The sequence below is a fragment of the Aedes albopictus genome, chromosome 3, assembly GCF_035046485.1.
Source record: "Aedes albopictus strain Foshan chromosome 3, AalbF5, whole genome shotgun sequence".
Taxonomy (NCBI): domain Eukaryota; kingdom Metazoa; phylum Arthropoda; class Insecta; order Diptera; family Culicidae; genus Aedes; species Aedes albopictus.
Genome location: NC_085138.1, coordinates 385,750,196 through 385,772,851, shown reverse-complemented (window position 1 = coordinate 385,772,851; position 22,656 = coordinate 385,750,196). Strand labels below are relative to the sequence as shown.

At 41.4% G+C, this 22,656-nt stretch overlaps 1 protein-coding gene across 6 annotated transcripts in view; it reads right to left on the bottom strand.

The window, feature by feature from the left end:
* LOC109621530 (transcription factor collier) overlaps positions 1–7,979 on the bottom strand; it is a 409,396-nt gene extending 401,417 nt beyond the window's left edge. For 4 of the 6 annotated variants that reach the window (XM_062855901.1, XM_062855897.1, XM_062855898.1 and 1 more), the window contains exon 1: positions 6,087–7,978. In XM_062855901.1, coding sequence (XP_062711885.1) covers positions 6,087–6,208 — 122 coding nt within the window. In that variant the 5' untranslated portion in view covers positions 6,209–7,978. Of the gene's footprint in view, positions 1–6,086 lie in introns of all 6 variants that reach the window. The other 2 variants (XM_062855902.1, XM_062855900.1) reach the window with 2 other exon arrangements.
* Between the last annotated feature and the right edge of the window lie 14,677 nt (positions 7,980–22,656).

The following is a 22,656-nucleotide window of genomic DNA, read 5'->3' as shown; positions in this document are numbered from 1 at the left end:
TTTTCAGCTTGCGACCTACTTTTGATTTTCATAGAATTTGGCAATCCCCCAGCATGTATTTTCTAAAAATACGTCATTTTTTTGCATAAGACTGACTAACTGACTGACTGGCCTGACTTTTTAAATAAAAACATTTCATTTAAATAAATCTATTTCATAGATTTTGAAAACCTTGCGTTACCTATGACTCAAACTAAAAAAACAACAAGTTTCTTAAATTTATTGTGTTCTTTTCGGTTTTTTGGAAAGTTCAAATAAGTCTAAGGTGCCCATGTATTCAGCTTCTGTAAACTATTTGTCTTAAAAATTGAGATGCGTTTCCAAGTTTTTAGAATTGTAGTACCGCTGTATGGTCAGATGAATCCTTTTTTAAGTCATTTTTCATCATAAACACTTTCACACTTTCTATTTTTACGGAAGTTCTATAAAGGCAAGGATTATTGTCGAAGTTGGGTAACTTTTTGATGATTTATTTTATTTATAATTTCTGCGTAATAGTGACATTCATGCTTTTGGTCAGGGTCAGAGTTTCACCCTATCACTATCAATGGTAAGTAAATCGCTGATTTTGATAGGCCGATTGCGATCCAAATCACCGTGCGCGCTATTCAGTCACCGTCACTTTCCTTGTTCCATCAGAACTGGACTGACTGTGATGGTGTGTGGAAATCACTGATAGGCCATCTTTAAAATTCGTTTAAAAATCAAAATGAACATTTACCAAGATGATATTTTAGTACGTGATACAAAATAACAAGTTTTGCATGTTGGTCACAAAAAAGTTTGAGTTTTGGCGAAAACCACTATAATATCACAACAGTTGCAATGATTGTGATCTAGAGTGCGGGTCAATATCATGTCGTTACCTGTCATTGTCGTTTTGATATTGAACGGCCTGGAGTGATAGTGACGATGGTGAAATATCAGTAGTCACTTGACAAGACTGATATTGCGCAACTCTGGTCAGGGTTGGAAAATTTCAAAAATGTCATTTGGTTATTTGCATTTTTCACTGCCTCTGGTGAGGAATATTTATCGAATATATCGTTATCGTAGCATATAACTAAACAGTATTATTGAAGTTTTGTGTTTGCGGATGGAAATTTCCAGTGGAGAACTGGAAAATGTCATGACATTTTTTCCATGACATTTCCGTGACATTTCACAACCCTGCTTTTGGTATTCTTGCTTGAGGTTGGACCAAGGTTAACTCTCTAGCTTTGTTCCCAAGTAGTCCGCACATGAGTATCCAAAGGAACGCCAAAGTTGTCAGTGCCCAATCTACGAAGTATATCGTAAATACGCCAACGCTAACGCTAAACCGCAGACAGACGTTCTAGCTCGAACAAATTTATTCAAATTTTCTATGTAAATTTTCACTAGCGACACCTAGGCAACCGATTGCCACAGTGCAGTTGACAGTTTGAGAAACCACGTGCTTCCAGCCGCTTACTTACCACCCAATTCACCACCCACCGAAAAATAAAATCAAAACAAACACTGTCAAAATCATTCCTACATTTGCGTCACATTTACAAAGATTTCCCAATGCAAGTGAAGTTCATCCAAATGCAGTTTTATTCAAGCAAATCTATGTAAAATAAAAGTTATAATGTGTAACATATTTTACAAGACTCCTGCGCTAATTTGTGCAAAAGATTTTAGACATTAAATAAAAGTCATTTACTCTGCACAAATTATGTGGAAACATTATTAGCGTGCAACACGTGTGGTCTTTTCCCGCCATCCGACTGGAAGACGACCGTGGTGACAGTTGCTGGTCGCAACGCACATGTGCGGCAGCGATTGAATATGAACGTCGCTAACGCCATCTGTTCGCTGATTGCCACTCGGCAATTTGTGGCGGCCATGTTTTTTACACAAGCTGCTGAGTCAAACTTGAACGTCTGTCTGCGGCTAAACCATCAAAATGTGAGATCTGTTATTGGGCAAGTGATTTTAGAGTTTGCTTGAATATGGAGTCGATATTTTTGATATGTGGCGATAGAAGTATTTGAAGGGATTGTGCTACACAGTTCTTCTAATAGACTTCCCGATTTTCTACCGAGATTCACTCGATAAATCTGTCTGAAAATTTTCAATAAGTTTCACTAAAATTTACTCGAATATTGTCTCCTTCAGCTTGGGATGTATGAACGAATCGCATCACCAACAAACTGATAAAATGGGAGTACTTGTTGAACCATCTTTAGGCGTACAATGGGTCACGCAGCGCGTAAACGTGAACATATTTTCATTCTTTTTAAATTGTATCATGGGACGCAGCTGGGATATAATTATTTAACAAAAATAGATATATTTTTTTTTTTGATTTTCAAGACATGCTATGAGACTAATTGTGCATCAATGATTGCTATATAAATATTGGGAATGGATTAGGAGAGTTCGACTGAGTGCAATAATAATGCTACGGAAACGGCAAAGCAGTCTCGAGGAAATCAAACGATTTTATTTGATTTTGCCGAACTTTATGACCACTTTTTTGGTCTTCTTCAGGGAGTTAATTGGTATTACAGTTCTATGTCAAGTGTTCTACATAAAATTGAGTGTCTTGTCAATTAGTTGGTACATCGAGATGGTGAATTAATCTAGGTAGAGTGTCCTTCCCGGGACGTCCCGGGACAAGAATTCCCGGGATTTGAATGATTTCGGGATTTCCCGAATCCCGGGATATAATTTTAGAAATCCCGACAATCCCGGGATTCCCGGAATGAAGATCATTCGTAGCTAAAACTGTCAAATACCCAAGCAAAACCTTGTTTTCACTTTTGGAATTTTATCGGTTTTCTCACATACTACCCATTGGGCTTTGGACACTAGGTTATACTTAAGAAAACATTCACGACAAATTTGGTTTTATCTCAATCTCTTCTTGGCGTAACGTCCTCACTGGGACAAAGCCTGCTTCTCAGCTTAGTGTTCTATGAGCACTTCCACAGTTATTAACTGAGAGCTTCCTTTGCCAATGACCATTTTGCATGTGTATATCGTGTGGCAGGCACGAAGATACTCTATGTCCAAGGAAGTCAAGTAAATTTCCTTTAGGAAAAGACCCTGGACCGGCTGGGAATCGAACCCGTCACCCCCAGCATGGTTATGCTGGATACCCACGCCTTTGCAGCTGTGGCTATATGGGCCCTTGGTTTTATATTATGCCTTAAAATTAAATTTTCAATTATACTGGTTTATTCAGTGGCGGTAAGAACTAACTGGACGTGACCCAAATATTATATTACATTGTAATGTTTGGAAACCTGAGTCCAAACTTGTACTATATTATGTGAATTATCCGATTTTTTAGAAGAGAATTCATGAATCTCAAAAACGAGTACAACGTCTTTAAAATTATTCAAAAACCGCAATTGCAAAAAAAAGCCAAACTTCTGTATTGAAATATTCATAAAACTATGAGTTCAAAAGATTCCCTAAAATTGCAATGAGGTTGAACAGATGCGTTTTTTTACAATGCACCAAAAATACAAACATCATCCGTAGCGATATTAGACGGATTATGATGATTTTCCAACCAAAATATAAGATATTTGTAGCAAATTAACTTGCAATAAATTAGCTACTACAGGGTTGAAAACAGACATTTCTTGGTGAACTTAACATTGATCCTTTATTTCTCTTTATAGATGATTTTTTACATAGAATAATGGTTCATTACATTGTACAATAATTGGATAGAATGGCTTATAATGAAAACAAAATATAAATGTGTTAAATAAATAATAATATTTGAACTGCACAAGAGCAAAACAAAACTAATTTCTAGGTTTTTATTGAAATTTAAAAAAAAATCCCGGGATCCCGGGATTTCCCGGGATTAGCTGAGTATTTTGTCCCGAATCCCGGGACAAGAAAATTGGCTGGGATATGGACACTCTAATCTAGAGGGTTAGAACCAAAGGAGTGTAAGCGACAAAAACCTACTCTAGAGTATATAAAATTTAAAGTTTTTCAACAATTTTTTATCCCATACAAAATGTATGAAGTTTCAAAATTGATCCAATTTTCTCCGATTTATTGCAATTTTTCTAATCATCGTAAAACAATATTAAAAAAGTTCCTGAAAGCTTGAAATCTGAAGAATTTTTTGCCATGCTCAGCTCAAAATCGACAAAATGGTCACTTACACCAATTATTTTCGTAGCCCTTTTCTAAACCCTCCTTCTGGGTAATTTTACCCAAACTGTACACTATGTCAGCAGGCTGTTCCTAACGTGATGCAAAAGGAATGTTAATATTTGTCACTATTTCTTCCACTGATTCTAGACACTGATTAGCTTTGTGTTGCGCAACTATGAAAATGGAAATGGTAATTGCTTAGCCGTTTAAGAAGAATATAAATATTGGTTCTCTTTTTCACCACATCTAGTTAGAATATTCAAGTTCAACACTAATTATGAGTAACATAGAAAAAAAAACACATAATCTTGCCTTTTTCGTTACATAAATCCTCATGATCAATAAAAACTCCCAAACACGAATAACTTTCGTAAGCTCCAATCGCCCGCGGGTCACTGATAATGGCAATCGCTTAACACCACCACTTCTACTCCAAAACCGTATCACAATCGTCATCATCACCCACCATCATCATCGTCGTCGTTGATATCATCCCCCATTCATCCGCACACTATCAGTGAAACTCCGCACAGAAAAAAAAGGAAACTCGCGGTTAACCCCGATTTTTCCCCACATCCCATCCCAGCACGGGAGCATCATTTACTGCCAAGCACGCATAGGTACCTAACCAGGCGATATCTGGCACAAATTTGTCACTCGAGTGTCGTGAAAACAATTTACAACTGCATCAAACTGCACTCGGGATGCTTATCGTGGCGGCCGTACCTCATAACATCACAGTAAAACCGCTCAGCACTAAAATGTGTAAGCCCTACTCATAAGTGCATAATTTCCAGACCACACAAAAATGTGTTACAGTTACACAATTTCAAAAACAGCTCGTACACTCGTCTAGATGCGAAATGTCGATATTTTTTTGTTTTCCAAGGTCACTAGTAAACCTAGCTAGATTGCTGCACAAAAATTTTTGCGAGTTTAACGATTTTGCGGACACAGGAGCTGATTTTGTGAATGTGCAAGGGTTACACATTTTTGGTGTAGTCTGGAAATTATGCACTTTTGTGCTGAGCGGCGTTAGCGTGATAATGTAACCTGTGCGAGATTTTAGATTTTAGAATGTTTCCGAGTGCAATTTACACCCAGGGTATGAAATATGGCAGTCGCCAACAGTGCGAGTCACGGATAACGGCGGCTATAATCCGAATGACAAGTAATAACATAATGTAAGTTGTGCTGTGAACGGCAGTGAAAATATTAAACTACGCAAAACTTTTTTAAAGCGTCTGTAAGATGATAAAAGATGTCGCACTTGAGTTTTCCCATCCTAATTAAAGAAACAACCTGTGAGTTTAAGCAATCTCTTTTAACGTTCATAATGAGCTGATTCAAACAAAATCTATTGTCCTACACTTCTCCTAACTAAGGAGATTCTAAACAAGAGGTTAAGTATTATTATTGTTCTGATAGAAGCATTTTATCGATAAACAAATAATGGACACTTTTCTCTTTAGAGTGAACTCCAAAGGATGCAACAATTTTAGTAATTCCTGTGTTATCACCATTCTCTCGGGTCAGCCACGCGTGCGGTTGACTTTAGTGGTGGGATAATTTGCAACCGATGACAGCTTCCGCGGTCGCGGTTCGCTTATCGCGATGCTGCGATCTTTTGGCGGCTTTTAATTATGGCTTTGTTGATTGATTGATTGATTGATTTGTCTTTATTAGAGAGACTTTCAGCCCTTGGCTGGCGTATGGCTTTGTTGATAGAGCCCCATGGCCGGCCAGCCGCGTGAAAACTTTCCGCTTTTTTCGAGAGGAAAGAGAGAGAAAGTGGCGGACATGATTTACGATGCTGGTCGTAAATTTTTGGCACAATTAAAGTCGATGATAGTGTACGGTGCGTTGTTTTATGTTATTATTGTATGGGATAATCAGATTTGTCGTTGGTATGCGGATTTTGAGGGTATATTTACTTTGAGGTGTCGACAGCCGGCTGCATCCAGGCGCGAGCTCCTAGAGGTTCCTCCTTGAGTGACGTCATCGGGCCGCGGGGTTGATTCATGTCGGCCCCAGTCGGTGGAAGGCCAAACATCATACCACCGGCCCCGCGCGGAACCGACGATGGGTACAGCTTGCGGCCCCATTCTAGTTCGAGCGTTGGCCAGGGCGATGCCGAGCTGAAGCCCGGCACTGTCTCGTCCGAACGCAGCTTTAGTCCGTTGTCGTACACCGTGACGACTATTGTGATCGCGTTCTATAGAAAAAGGAGGCTACACTCAGGTTCCGGAACCTGAATGTAGATGAGCCTAGACGTAGGCTTTACAAACACTTCTGAATATCTGGGTCACGCTACGATCACTTGCTGAAGTCTTTGAACTACAGCATTCACTTATCACGCCTTCAGTTACAATTCGTCAATAGACACGTTCCAGTAGCCAATCGAATAGCAAACACCTTTACACACGATTGTCACTTCCGGTTTCCTGTGATGGACACTTTACACAACTGCCTTGGGATCGAACCCAAACTTTTCCCCAAACCACATATAAATCACCAATCACTTGTATTGATACACACCGCAGATGTCGCCACACTACTCTTCTTTGCCGTTATTCTTCTATCGCACTTACACACCACAGGTGCCGGTCTCCAGTGTCCGATTTGCTCTAAACGGTTTCCCTCCTGTTCCGGACAGATCTCCAGAGAGTGTAAACGTTCGTCCCGTGTGACTGCTAAACCCCAACTGAAATCAGCAACGCAAAGTTACGATCGGAGTTTTACACTGCTGCTGCTGATGGTAGCGAACCGACCGCGCGATGTCCGTTCTCTGACATACATACATATCCAGCTTCGGAGAGCTGTGCACCAGAACACCAGTAGCAGCACTATCGGGGCCCCGGTTGACGTTAACTTTTGAGTTTTCCATCCATCCATTCAGCTGACACACCAGCGCACCAGAGTGGGACGGTGCGACATCCCAGCCGCTCGCTCACTCCCACACGCAGAGCACTCCGCTTCACGTGTGTCCCTGTTGAGTGCCGAGAATCAAGGGGCTTACAGCTGTATTGGTGCGTATACACACCGGATACATGAACGAAGAGAGTATATCCTGTGCCGGATTTACAATCCCTCTGAGCTTCCTGAATTGCGCTAACCTTCTCACTCTAACCTCCATCCCACAGACATTTCCCTGTACTAATTCCCTGCGCGCCAACTCCCAGCAGTCTGAAAAGGATATCTCCGGAGTCAAATTTACTCAGTCCCAGTAGGCTCCGCCTTGTCACGCGCTCTCGCAGCCCACGCGCTCTCACCATCCGCACCACGTGCACACAACGCCGTCGATAAAGTAGATCCATTTTAGTACTGCTGTCAAACCGCCAAATGTTCGCTCCCTCTGGGACCATTCACCTTTGTCACGATTTTTCACAGCACAATAGATTGTGACTTCCGCTTCACAACCAAATTTCTATTATTCTCTCCCGAACACTCAATCTAAACTGCGTGCGATAGTTTCCAATTCAGCCACTATCCCATCCATAATCCACATAACTCCACCCCCTTCCCACTTTTATCTTTGTTTACACACAACACCAGCTCTCGCTCTCTCTCGCGACCACGTGCTCTCGCATTTCTCTCACAAAACTGGAAAAGAGGGGAAGTCATTTCCCTAGCCGATCCGTTTGTCTCTTTCTCACCATCACTCTCGTTTCCGATTCAACTCATCTCAGCTCCACACCCACTGTTCCTTTGTTTATGTTGCTCGGTGTACTAAAACCATGTGACTTGTTGCACTTTCCATCGTGTGCCTGCTGCTTATGGCTCAAAAAGAGCGGGGCGTGTGCAAGTTTTGTTGTCTTCTTTTTTCCAATCTTCGCGCCTTCAAAGCACTTTGGTAAATGAAAAGAAGTTGATTTTTGCATTTTTGTTTAACTATTCGGGAACCTGCAAGGGCGACACCACCAGCAGGACCTATTGATGTTCGTGCTGAATAAGACCGGCTTCAATCTGGAGATATGATTGGATTGCTGCAGCAGATGCAATGTTTGTTTTGCGCCTTCTTTTGTGGGTTATTATGATCAGTTCTGGGCTACCTTCTGGAATCAGGGGGATAGGATTGTGTGCAGGAAATCGTGAATAAGTTAATGAGAAGTGGTGTTGCAATTATTAATTTAGCTAGGGTGTTGGTGTTCCTGGTTTCGATTGTGATTTCAAAATCTCTCAGATATCTTCTGATAAGCTAAAACGATTATTGAGGTACAGCGAAACAAAGTTTGAAATAAACTGAAGAAGTAAAATAGCGTAACCAGGGATGAGAAATACATATTATGAAAAAGTCATTTTGTTAATTGGACACCGAAAATGGTAAAAGTTCCTTGATATTCTAAAACCTTTTTATCCTTGAGTGCAACATTTTAATTCTTTTTTGGAAGTGACCTGTATAGGCTTGTCCACAATGTGCTCATAAAAATGCTGTTGTTTTGATTTACATTACCTCATTCATTACGATTAATCTGTACCCAACAACACTCGGTTCGTGGCTGCATTCCTCCATCCTCAGCCTCGTCCCACATTTGCCAGATCGTTCTGCATCTAATCCACTCACCTTGCGCTCCGGGTCCCTCCAGGTCTTCTTGTATCATCCGGATCTCTTCCGAACACTAGCTTTGCAGGGTTGTTAAACGGCATTCTCACATCATTCTCTGCCCATCGCATTCTTCCAGCTTTTGCCACATTCCGGATGCTAGATTCGCCGTAGAGTGCTGCAAGCTCGTGGTTCATTGTTCACCGACTCTTATACAGTTCTCCTGCACATCGTCAAAGATGATCCCAAGCACCCGAAGCTCGAGCACTTTGAGTGCTTGCATGTCCTTCTCGAGCAGTCTAGTTCCTCGTGCCCGTAAACAAGCACTGGTCTTATCAGAATTTTGTACATGGTGGATTTGGTGGAAGGATGAATCGTTTTTGACAGCAGGTTCTTCTTGTGCCCATAGTAGGGCCCGACTTCCACTGATGATGCACCTTCGCACTTCACGGCTAACGTTATTGTCTGCCATCAATAAGGATCCGTGGTAGACGAAATCTTCCACTACCTCGAACGTATCCTCGTCTATTGTAACACTGTTGGGACCAGGTATTCGCGGTATTTTTTGGAGGATGCGGCAATTGCCTTAAAGGTAAAGGTGAAGGTTCGTTGTCGAGCGGCCGCCTTGAAAACTTCCCACAACCTCATTTTAGTTGAAAGACGACGGAAGATGATCTGAGGGATAGCACATTGTAGGCGACATTCAGAGTTGAGATCGCTCGGAAGTTTTCACACTCCACATAGTTACTTTTCTTGTAGTTGTAGCTATCCTTATCCGCTGACTTATTTTGTTCGTGAGTTGCTGGAAAACATCCTTAACCTCCCTCAAAGTTAGCTTGTTGTTGGTCCCTGTCCCTGACGTAGTCATTCCTTCCGCTGCCTCGATCCTCCATGTTAGCGCTCCTCGCACCATGCAGGTGTTCGTCGTAGTGCTGCTTCTACCTTTCGATTACCTCGCGTCGTCCACGAAAATGCTTCGTCCTTATTTCTGCTCATTTCAACTCGCAGCATGAACCCAATGCGGGATGCGTTGATCTTCTGGTAAAACTGTTTTGTGTATGTCTTTCAACTGTTCCGTTTGTTCGCACTCCGTTTCTTCATGGTGGCGCTTTTTCTTCAGGAGGCGCGGTCTTCTGTATCCGTGATCTTTTATATCATTCCCCGTTCTGCTGAGTCCTATACTGCAGCATGGCCGCCCACGCAGCGTTCTTCTCTCCCAAAATCTTTCTACAGTCATCGTCGTACCAATAGTTTTTTTTCGGTTGCGTTTCTCATACTTTATGTTGGTTTCGGCTGTCTAATTGATAGCTGCTTTTGTTAAACTCCAGCAGTTTTAAATAGGGGCTTCATTAAGCTCACCTTCGTCCGCAATGATGCTTCGAGACTCTGCGCGTATATTGTGGCGACATCTAGTTGCTTAGGGGTCTCCAGTTAGCCTAGTGGTTCAGGCGATGGATCGCTAATCCGGAGACGGCGGGTTCGACTCCCCGGGCAAAGTGTATCATTGTTCTTGCCTAACAATATACAAATTCATGCAATGGAAGGCAAAGAATGCCCTTCAATTAATAACTATGGAAGTGCTCAAAGAACACAGTTGAAAGCCAAGTTCCAGTCGAGTCAAACAGAAGAAGAAGAAGAAGATCCGGTTGCTTCAGTCGCTCCAGATCATTCCGAGGCGACCATCAGTTCCTTACGTTGTTAATCACGCTTTTTTTTTACCATAAGGTAGTGGTCAGAGCGCTTCAGTAGGACCTGATGTTCAACATTGCTTTAGAGGGTGTAATTAGGAGAGCGGGGATAAACACGAGTGGAACGATGTTCACGAAGTCCGTTCAGCTACTTGGTTTCGCTGATGATATTGATATTATTGCTCGTAAATTTGAGACGATGGCGGAAACGTACATCCGACTGAAGAGTGAACCAACTACGGCGGAGTGCAGATGGAAGACGGGAATTAGAGAAGGCGAATGAACCACGAGCTGCATCAGCTGCTGAGAGAACCAACCATCGTCCATACCGCGAAAATCGGGAGGCTTCGGTGGGCGGGTCACGTCATCACGATGTCGGATAGTAACCCGACTAAAATGATTCTCGAGAGTCATCCGACCGGTACAAGAAGACGTGGTGCGCAGCGAGTTAGGTGGGTCGACTAAATGGAGGACGATCTGCGGACCCTACGCAGAGTGTGGAACTGAAGACAAATAGCCATGGACCGAGTGCAATGGAGACGACTAGGGTTCATTCAAATATTACGTAACGCTAAGGGGGGAGGGAGGGGGTCTAGCGCTGTGTTACGCTTCATACAAAATTTCGAAATCTGTCATACAAAATTTGTTACGTGGGGGAGGGAGGGGGTATAAAATTGCCAAATTTTGCGTTACGTAATATTTGAATGAACCCCTACTACATATGTACAGCAGAGGCCACCCCGGCCTTAGCCTGATCGGTAAGGTAAGTAAGCAGTGGCACTACGTTCCCCGGTTGCATGGAATTTTTTTCTAATTCTTTGACGTTTCGTGCCCAAGGAATGCTTCGCGGTCCTGTAGGAATTTCATGAGGAATACCATAAATAAAAACTGCAGGAGGAATTGCTGAAAATACTCCATAATAAACTCTTGGAGGATGTTCATTAGAAAAATCCGACAGAATTCCAGAATGAACTTCTGGAGAAATACTATCAAGATCAACAGGAACTTCAAATGGGACTTTTGGAGCCAACAAAAAAAAAGTTCCTAGATGAATCCTGAAAAGAGTTCCTGAAGAAATCTCGGCAGCAGTTTCGGAGAGAATTCCAAAAGAACTTTCCGGAGGAATCCCGGCAACATTTTCAAATGAGTCCCGGAAGAATTTCCAGGAGAAATTTCAGACAGAATCCCAACAGAAGTTCCCGGAATTCTTGAAGCGGTTCCAGAACTAGTTACTAAAAGGATCCCGGAGAAATTACAGGATTCTTGTAGGATTACTGGAAAGATCTTCCTGAAGAAATCCCAGAAGCAATTTTGGAAGGAGTTTCTGTAGGAATCTTGGGAGGAATTTCAGAAGCACACACGCAAGAGAATTCCTGGAGGAGTTCCGGAAGAAATCCAGGATGAAATTTCTGAATTCCCAAGTATATTTTCCAGGAATACCTTATGAAAGTTAAGAAAAACTTCTGAAGACATTCAAAAGAATCTATTGAGAATCTTCGATGGAATTGCTGGAAAATAATCGGAGCTCCTATAGAAATCCCGAAAGAAGCCCAATAGAAGTCTCAGAAGGAATCCCAAGTAACAATCTGCATGCCTTGAAGGTTTATTCATGTTTTATCTTGGTTTTATACGAGCATGTCAAAAAGCTAGTTGTTCTAAATTAGTTTTATGTGGTAGTTTTTTACTTTGAACCTTTGGCGTTTCATAAAACTATCATATAACTTCTGCTATAAACATCTTCAATTAAAGACTTGCAAGTAGACATGAATTGGTTTTATCACTTATTATATACCATTTCAATAAAACTTGCATTTGCGGTTGTTGTCGTAGAGATTTTTGTTTATAAACAAATACATAAAACTGTGAGGCAATGCATAAAACCAACAAAAGATTTCGTGGCCGTAACATAAACCAAAAACATGCTGTGATAAAACCCGTAGTTCTATCATGAGCTCAGTTATGACTACCTCAGGAGGGTTAGCCCTATTGGAGGATTTATCAGGAACACAGAGTTTTATCAGAAAAATATGTCGCCTAGCTGGGATAATTCATGTAAATACAGAAAAATTATTACTCAATTTTATGATTTCGCGTACAGCTTAAGATCAAATTAAACCATACAACACGTTTCCGTCATTTTATTTTGTCAGAAAAAATACATAATGTCTTTTAAACTCCGCTTTGTTGAAAAAACCTTTGTTGCACCCAATTCCGCCGAGTAAATTAAATGCATTTAACTTCCAAATTATGCATAGTTTGTGTGGCGCACTTAGTTTTTGTCATTATCACAGTCACATTCACCACAAATTTTCCGTGGCATGTCTCCTGACACGTATTAAATAGGAAAACAAATCTGAATTTCATATCTGCATCTCTTTCCAATTGATGGCTGGATAAACAACCAAGCATAATTTATTCCGACGATCGAACATTGAGAGTGAAAAATAATCAAAACAATTATTTGACAAGTCAGAAGATGGTATTATTTAGAAGATTGATAAAACTATGATACAACCCGAAATCCTATGCCGGTTTGCATACGAAGTCCTGTAGACCCTAATAAGACTGGGCCAACTAGCCAGAACGTGGGCTTATTGAGGCATACAAGAACTCGAGAGCATTTTCAAGTCGACATCAATGGTTTTATGTTTAGGATTTTTGAATCGCTAAAAAACTTTGATAAAATTAAAATTGTTACTTGGGATGTCTGTAGGAATCCTTAAAGTAGTTCCTAGGAAAGTATCCCTGAGGGAACTTGAAAGGAACCCAAAAAAAAAAAAACAATCTTAGATGGACCTTACTGAGAAATTATAGAGGGAAATCCTGGAGGAATCCCAGAAAAAAAAGTGGAGAAACCACGGGAGAAATCTCAGGAAAAGTTGATGGGGTAATCCTAAAAAGTATTCTTGGAGCAATCTCGGAATTAATTTGTAGAGAAATTTAGGAATGAATTTTGAAGAAATTAAGGGACTCCTAAAATAATCTCAGACGAATTTTTAGTAGAAAATCCCAGAAAAAATCTCTGGAAGAATCGCGGGAGTATTTCGTGGAGGAATCCTGGCAAGAGCTCTTAAAGGATTCCCACACGGAACATCTTTAAGAATATCAGGAGACACTCCTGGATGAAACCCAGAAGGAACATGTAAAGGATTCCTTCAGAAACCCTCGGAAAAATCTCATCACGAACTTCCTGGAAATCCCACAAGAAACTCCTGGAGAAGCACTTGAACCAGTTTCTGCTGTAAGTGCTGTAAGTGTTCGCAGTTCACTGTGGAGTGTTTTTGAGATTATTTTAGAATTTGTATCGTGTTTTGTTATAAAATAGCGCAGGTAGTGTCCGAAAGTGTCGTTCAGTTTTCTCCGTCAGTTACTGTTAGTCCATAGTTTAGTAGACTACTACGTACTACGCCACCATCCACGCTACTTCCGAAACCCACCACCAGAGGGAAAACGAAATCCTTTTGGTAGCCTAAAAGGGGTGGCCGACGCTGAACCAAGATGGCAGGAGATATGCACACGAACGGGCTAACGGGCACGACAAACGACAATGGAATGTCTTGGGTCACTACCCGAATACTGGAGGCCAGTGAACCATCTACACTCGACTCCATAACTCTTGAAGAGAGTTGAAAGAACCGCTAACCTGAAAGGTTGAAGTAGTGCCGATCTTCAACAAGTGTTATACCCGCCAAGAAAGAGTAGAAGGATTTGTGAAAAGTGACAAGAAGGACCAGGCTTTCCAAATGTACATCCTTCTCGCAACAGCCCGCGCAAGGCTGAATCGACACTCTCTTGTGTGTGCAGACCATCTCTCGTTACCGCGTGCAACACCATCAGTGAGAAATGTATCGCCAACAGCACGCACACGCATGAGCGAAAGATGTATTGAAACAGCCGCTGCTTCGGCTGCTTGCCTGACAGTTGCATACTCGAGTCGTATCGAGCCGAGTGGGAAACGTCGTGAGTATTGTTGGCCGCATGGCGATGACAATCTTCGGCTAACCAAGCCGGCTGTCGCGTAAAGGGTGTCATAGGCTGTCACGGGAGCACATGGATTAACGCCAAAAGTTATTCACAAAATATGTGCTCAATAAATATTTTTAACAAACATGATATGCCTTTCACAAGATACCCAGAGGCGAAAAAAAGTTTGTGCCAGCGTTTGTAAAAATCGTAATCTGGCTAAAATATACCACTGATGTGAGATTCAACTCTCTTTTATATTGAAAACATGGCAGTGCATTTCACATGCCAATAAAAAATAATGCTATGCAAAATGCTCTACTAGAATAAGGCTTACAGGTACACATTCTCTATTTGAAAAACTACAAAATACATGAAACGCATCGATAATTTTGAGCGTGGGATATACCACGATACTCGACACGTTCAACAGAAGTATTATGGCGCCAGCACCAAACCGAATAGCGACGTTTTGACTAGCGACACTTTTCGACTAGCGACACTTTTTTTCAGTACCGGGTGTAGTGCGCTGTGTGCGTTCAATGATGCACTATCATATACGTCACTTCCGATGTAAGTTGTAAACATCCCACAATAAACAAAAATATTTTTCTCAAAAAAAGTTTTTCGATCTCCAACCGAATTCATAATAAAATGCTCGGACCGAGCGCAGCGATTTTCGTCACTTCGTGTCCAGCCAACGAGAGACGGTTTGGGTTAGAGCCGAGGTTGTCATCGGCGAACGAACGCACAGCGAAAGCAGACGCTGTGAGCAGTACCCGACAGTGATGTTGTAGGTCGCATGAGTTTTATTCTGTGGGCTGTCATGAATCATGCATTCACAAAGCTGTCATGGGAATAAGAGTGTGATAGCCATCAAAATGCTATCATGATGCGGTACTTTTGGGAAGCCTGAGAAGGACAACAGAACTCCGCTGTTTTTGGTTAGAACTTCGGTTCTGACTGCTGAAGGATACAAACCCCCCACCCCTCCCCCCCGCCTATGTTGGGGAAGTCCCGGCAGGTCTCGTCGTAACCGAGTCCGCCAACGTACTCGGCAGCCCGAAGACTACAAGGGCCTTTGAAAGTCGCCATCGCAACCCCGAAGGCTACTGGAGTGCCGAGAACGTAGAAGCCGCCATCGTTTAGGATCTGGTGTGTGGTACGTGGTGGAAGGTATAAGGGGCCCCGAAATACAAAAAAGAACAGGTTAGAGTAGATGTAAGAATGGGGGAGGAATAGGAAGAGTAAGAGGCAGAAAAAGTCCGAAAATAAATGTGTAAATGTAACGTGACGTGAGTTTTTAAAGCCTGTATCCGCAATAATCGGGACACACAAATACAGCTGTAACTCTGCAATAGATACATTTAAATTGCTCAAATTTGGCCTAATAACATCTTAAGATGTGTTCATTTCACCTACAAAATTTCATGTGAATCGGTGCAGTACTTTTTGTTGTAGCAATGAAAGAATAGACAGTGCGCCATTGAATTTTGTACAGCCCCTAGTTTTGCTTGTCAGCGCTGTAACTTTTGAATTTGTAAAAGGAAATGGCTGAAATTTTGTACACAAACCACTCAATCTATATTCGTTGCATAGGTAAAATTTCAAATAAAACGAAGAACTATCAACGATTTTATAATCGAAGCATGTATTGGGACTGAACGTGATTTTAGCCCTTCAGACAGCAATTAGTCAGTACCCTTAATTGTTTCGATTGTAGAATTGAAAGTACTGTACCAATAATCACCAAATTTTGCATACATAATAAACACATAATCAACTGCGTTCTGTGAAAATTTCATAAAAATTGGCTGAGAAATTCAAAAGTTATGAAAAGGCAAACATCGCCCTTGAAAAACACGAAAAATTTTCACTAACACTCGCCCCTATCAACACCAGTAGGTTTCAAACCAATTGATAAAAGTTGATGAAATTTCGCAAGAAAGTGTCTCTATAAGTATCATAACTGCTAACGAAATTTCATAATTATCATCACAGAACTTTGAACTGTAGCGTAAAAGAACTATCTACTATGCGAATGAAAATTGGTCATGATTGTACAAAATGCTTAAAACCACGTCTATTTGTTTTTGATCCACAGTTGAAAATAGTGCATCGATTTTTATGAAATTTGACACATATAATAAACATACACCAAAGAGTTCTCAGTCAAACTTTTGGCCAATTTTACCGATGCATTACAGAGCTACAGCCGTACTTCTGCGTCCCGATTATTGTGGATACAGGCTTTATGTACGACAGTGCGAAGATTCCCTGCCCCGTAACGTGGGTAGATCACCTTAGAATGGTGCGTTGCGGCGTAAGATCTACCACCACATCAAATTTCGACCTTGTTATTGTTTTCATGCCTAAAGTGGCCGATCAGTGGTGAGCAGACATTCCAGGATCGAGATTTGATGTGTTTTTTTTTTCTCAATGTTTTGTTGCTAATCATATGTGCTATTTCAGGAGTAATCAGGTAAATGTTTCGTTTATAAATGCTTATTAACCATGATTATGATTGTTTTTTCAAACAAATGTATAACAAAACATACACAACACACACTGACATACATTACATATACATATCTCATCATATATTGGGAAAGGGAGGGACCATCAGGGCACTCGATTGAAACGATTTTACAGGAGCTTGGAACTGCCTCCTCCTTGTTGTTAACATTTCGTGGATTTAGGGCGGGCTCTTCGACCCCATCTATTGGGAGTATTCTGTCAATCGAGGGCTTGATTTTGCAGTTGTTCGTGAGAACTTTCTTCTGGAAGGAGATTCTTTTCCCCTGACGCGGGTTTCACGCAAGTGTCTCTGCTTGCGGGTCCGCACAACCCTTTTTGGCCCTTCATACAGGAGAATGACTCACCACTAACAACAGCACAATCTTGATCAAATCGCTTTTCAGATTATTCCAGTGCTATAGGCAGCTGCCTTGCTACAATAGATGGTAGAACAATATCATCATCATCATCACGACAGTGCGAAGATTCCGTGCCCGCGAAAAACTGGTCGAGAAGCATGCCGACCCTGAGGTGTTGTTTCAGGGAGTTTCAGGAAGGCTCCCCTCTTGAGCTAGTCGGCTGTTACAGTGCTGTTACAACTTCTGTAATGGACATGGGAGTTGTATTAAGAGTTGGCAATAGGACCCAAGAAACAACAAAGTATATGTTGACATCCATGTATATAACAGAAACATGTGCGTAGAACAGGATTCCACAATCGTACAGCTTCTAGAATAGAAGCGCCCGTCTCGCGAATTGGAAGTCGTGTGTTCGTTTCCCAAATCTCAACATGTTCATCGAGCACATGTTTCTGTTGTGCACATGGATGACCAAGCTTTTTCAGCATTGTAATTTCCACTTGGCTTGGTCAGCTAAAGCAAAACTCCAGAAATTGTCAAATAGTGTATGTTTGCCGAGAGTATTGATATTTTATATATTTTCAAAATCGTGTCCATACATTTCGGAGCATACTTGCTTAAGGAGAAACTTAAGAGAATACCAATATAGCTGCCACAATGGCCGACTTGGAACCCTATTCACGTTTTCAAGAGCACCAATCTTGAAAATTCGTAAACAAATGCGCTCGATTTGGAAAAGCTGCCTCTTTTTGCAAGTGAGCAAAGCCAGGATAAACAAGTGCGGATTGGTTCGAGTTGATCCATTTTAGTACTGCTATAGTTCGCTTTACTAAGCGTTTTCTTCTAACTCAAGGGTATTGCCAAGAAATGCACTGAATATTTATTCAGTAAAATTGCGTGTTGAACATTAAGCTAATATCATGCCTTTTCTCAGTTGATATAATAACGCATAAGAAAAAAACAAGAAAGTGTGTAGATCTGATAGATGGCTTGCAAATTTGCCAACCAAAATCTGTTCAACATATTTTGAAGCAATCCAACGAACAAGCATATAGAAGAAAGTATGTACATGAAAAATATAGCTTCTGTAATTTCCTCCGCGCACCGCACACACGTTGCAACAATGAGCAAAAACTTTCGACATCCAATTTCTATTTCAATGCGGTCAGTCCCGGGAGAATTGGTCCACTTGGTTGGTCCCTTTTTCTTCGGCACATTCAGAGAGTCTGATTCGAGGAAGAAAGTGTACAATCCAATCACAAAAATTTCTTATGTAAAACATGTCCTGGTCCTGGCATTCATCTTGTGCAGTCGGATGATTTATGATATTGACGACGGAGTGGTAATGATAATTTTCACACATCTGTGATCTGGCCGTGCTGTGATGTCTACTGCTACCGGTTGAATCGAATTTAAAGCAAATCGTACCTTCAGACCGGTCCACATAAATCTTAAGAACGACTGAGTAAAAAAAAGAGTATCTCCACCGCAGTACGCACCGTAATAAATCCATAAATAACCCCTTTAGTTACGGCTCATCCCTTCAAATTACAACAGATTATTCGGCTGAAGCGGAAAAATACTGCCGGCTTACCTTTCCGGAGATATCCTCACACCTCTTCCAGTCAGGAGATAACCGCCTAACAATATTTTTTCCACGTTTACCAACACGTTGGGATCCTCGTGTTTTTGTTTGCGTATTTGACTTTGAAATTTATCCTTTTCTGCTTCCGTGTGGTGCGGTGGATTGCCATCCCCTGATACCGTACGATAATCCTCTTGTTCTCAGCCATTCACATTCCTCGCACTGTGTACCTTTTCAATAATTTGTATTTATTTGTTTAATTTCTCGTATACCTTTTGCGCTTTTTTTTTCTCTCCAACAACTTTTGCCAAATCATTGCTTCTGTTGTATTACCTACAGCTTTGCGTTCTAGCATTCTGACACCCGCCACCAGTGACGAAGGTGGTAGCTGGCTTGAAATCGATTTAGTGGAGGCGTCACCCACCTTTGGCTGCCTCGCCGCATTCCTGCTTTCAGTTTCAATCAGACCTACTCCGGGCGGTTTCTCCGGAAAAACTCCTGGGGATTTACCGAGGATTTCGCTTGTTTTCGGTAATATTTCCAAAACATTCATTCTCCTCGGCTGCCACATTCACGTACGTATGGGCTTCCAAGCTGGCATGGCAGGGATATAAAAGAAGTCCTTCTTAGTAATTCAGGACGAGTTTGACGGGTTTTTGGATTTTCGAAACAATTTTCGAGCTGACTGGCAAAGTTTGGTCGTCGTGTGTGAGGTGAGGTGTTAATCCGTGATACGCAAGCAGATATATGAGGGGAATTATGATTAATGATTGTTTTGACAGTGCGAAGGAGTACCGTTGCCTGAATAAAACAAGAGTTCGGATGAAATTATGAAGTTTAGAGAAAAAAGTGTCAGATGGAAACGATGATATAACTAATGAAACGAACTAAGAGAAGAAAAGATTCCTTCATTGTAAAACAATTGTTCTTAAAAGTATACTTTTGCTTTTCATTAACCAGTCCAGCTGCTGGTGTTTTGATAAACGATTAAAAATCGGGGTAAGTGAAACCTAAAAAAGTACTAGTTTAGTTTTGTCATGCCAAAAAATTCTGAATAACATTGTTTTTGATGATTCCAATGGTTCTTGGCATATTTCGTAATAGTTGTGGCATACCACTAGTGCACCCTATGCGCGGAGGTGCGGGTCGGCTGCATTCGCGCACCATCCAACATCGCGACCCGACCACGACCCGACCGCGAATCAATACTCGCGCATCATCGGGCATCGCGACTCCGCGACGTCGCGACGCACAACCGCCCCGACCACGACCCGACCGCGAATCAATACTCGCGCATCATCGGGCATCGCGGCTTCGCGACTCCGCGACGTCGCGACGCACAACCGCGAACGCTCGCCAGCGACACGAAGGTTCGAGCGAGCCAACCGGGCTCGACAGACCTCGTGACGGACGACCGTCCTCTTTCGCATCGCAGCTACCGGACGAACAACACGTGTCGCACGCAACCGGCTTCTCGGTGAGTAACAGCAATCGGCGGAAACTTCCAGACAGAAATTCACATTGGCGTACCTTGCCAGGTTTGCTACTAAAGTTTTAAGTAGCAAATAATGAATAGAAAGCCAAAGAAAGTGTTGCAAGTTAAATAGTTAATAGCATTAATATATTAAAAAGAAGTGAATTGGATACACCGTAGAAACGTGGTGCGAAAAGTGATATACTGTAAAATGTGCTTCAAACGCCGATGACTAGAGTCCAACAAATGAGGTTAGGAAAGCTTATCTGATTTATTAAAACACACATGGACTTGTGTGATGCCCCGGACGTGGTTGGACTACCGTCCGGATAAGAAAAGAAACCGTTTCGCACGTGGTTGTGATTTCAGCAAAGACGAGAATGGACATCCGTCGAAATCATACGCGAATGGCTAAAAATGTTTTTTATTTGGTTCAAAATCCGCACATGGACATGTGTGGTATTTCGGATGCGGTTGGACTACTATCCGAAAGAAAAGAATAGTTTCGAACGTGGTTCTGATTTTAGCAAGTGCGTACGTTGGAAAATTTTTCTCGAGAATGGACATCCGTCGAAATCATACGCGAATGGCTAAAAATGTTTTATTTCGTTCAAAATCCGCACATGGACATGTGTGGTATTTCGGATGCGGTTGGACTACTATCCGAAAGAAAAAAAATAGTTTCGAACGTGGTTCTTATTTTAGCAAGTGCGTATTTTCGGAAAATTTTGGACGAGAATGGACATCCGTCGAAATCATACGCGAATGGCTAAAAATGTTTTTTATTTGGTTCAAAATCCGCACATGGACATGTGTGGTATTTCGGATGCGGTTGGACTACTATCCGAAAGAAAAGAATAGTTTCGAACGTGGTTCTGATTTTAGCAAGTGCGTACGTTGGAAAATTTTTCTCGAGAATGGACATCCGTCGAAATCATACGCGAATGGCTAAACATGTTTTATTTCGTTCAAAATCCGCACATGGACATGTGTGGTATTTCGGATGCGGTTGGACTACTATCCGAAAGAAAAGAATAGTTTCGAACGTGGTTCTGATTTTAGCAAGTGCGTACGTTGGAAAATTTTTCTCGAGAATGGACATCCGTCGAAATCATACGCGAATGGCTAAAAATGTTTTATTTCGTACAAAATCCGCACATGGACATGTGTGGTATTTCGGATGCGGTTGGACTACTATCCGAAAGAGAAAAAAAATAGTTTCGAACGTGGTTCTTATTTTAGTAAGTGCGTACGTTGGAAAATTTTGGGCGAGAATGGACATCCGTCGAAATCATACGCGAATGGCTAAAATGTTTTATTTCGTTCAAAATCCGCACATGGACATGTGTGATATTTCGGATGCGGTTGGACTACTATCCGAAAGAAAAAAAAATAGTTTCGAACGTGGTTCTGATTTTAGCAAGTGCGTACGTTGGAAAATTTTTCTCGAGAATGGACATCCGTCGAAATCATACGCGAATGGCTAAAAATGTTTTATTTCGTTCAAAATCCGCACATGGACATGTGTGGTATTTCGGATGCGGTTGGACTACTATCCGAAAGAGGAAAAAAATAGTTTCGAACGTGGTTCTTATTTTAGCAAGTGCGTATTTTCGGAAAATTTTGGACGAGAATGGACATCCGTCGAAATCATACGCGAATGGCTAAAAATGTTTTTTATTTGGTTAAAAATCCGCACATGGACATGTGTGGTATTTCGGATGCGGTTGGACTACTATCCGAAAGAAAAGAATAGTTTCGAACGTGGTTCTGATTTTAGCAAGTGCGTACGTTGGAAAATTTTTCTCGAGAATGGACATCCGTCGAAATCATACGCGAATGGCTAAAATGTTTTATTTGGTTCAAAATCCGCACATGGACATGTGTGGTATTTCGGATGCGGTTGGACTACTATCCGAAAGAAAAAAATAGTTTCGAACGTGGTTCTGATTTTTGCAAGTGCGTATGTTAGAACATTTCGGACAAGAATGGACATCTGTCGAAATCATACGCGAATAGGTAAAGATACTTTTTCTGTTGAAAATCCCCACATGGACATGTGTGGTATTTCGGGCGTGGTTGGGCTACTGTTTGAAATACAAAATGAAATCATACGCGAATGCGTTAAAATGTTGTTTTCACCCAAACTTCTCAAATGGACATGTGTGATATTTCTAGAGCGATTAGACTGCCGCCTAATCATTGAAATCTTTCGACGTGTTAGAGGTACGATCCTTGCGTTTGTCAGATCGTCAAAGATGATATAATTCCGCCACATAATGAGGTTGACTAGAACCAAATCAACCGATGTTAAAACACTATATTTAATATCTTTAATAACTATCCTTTTTCGATCAACTTAAATAAAGAAATTT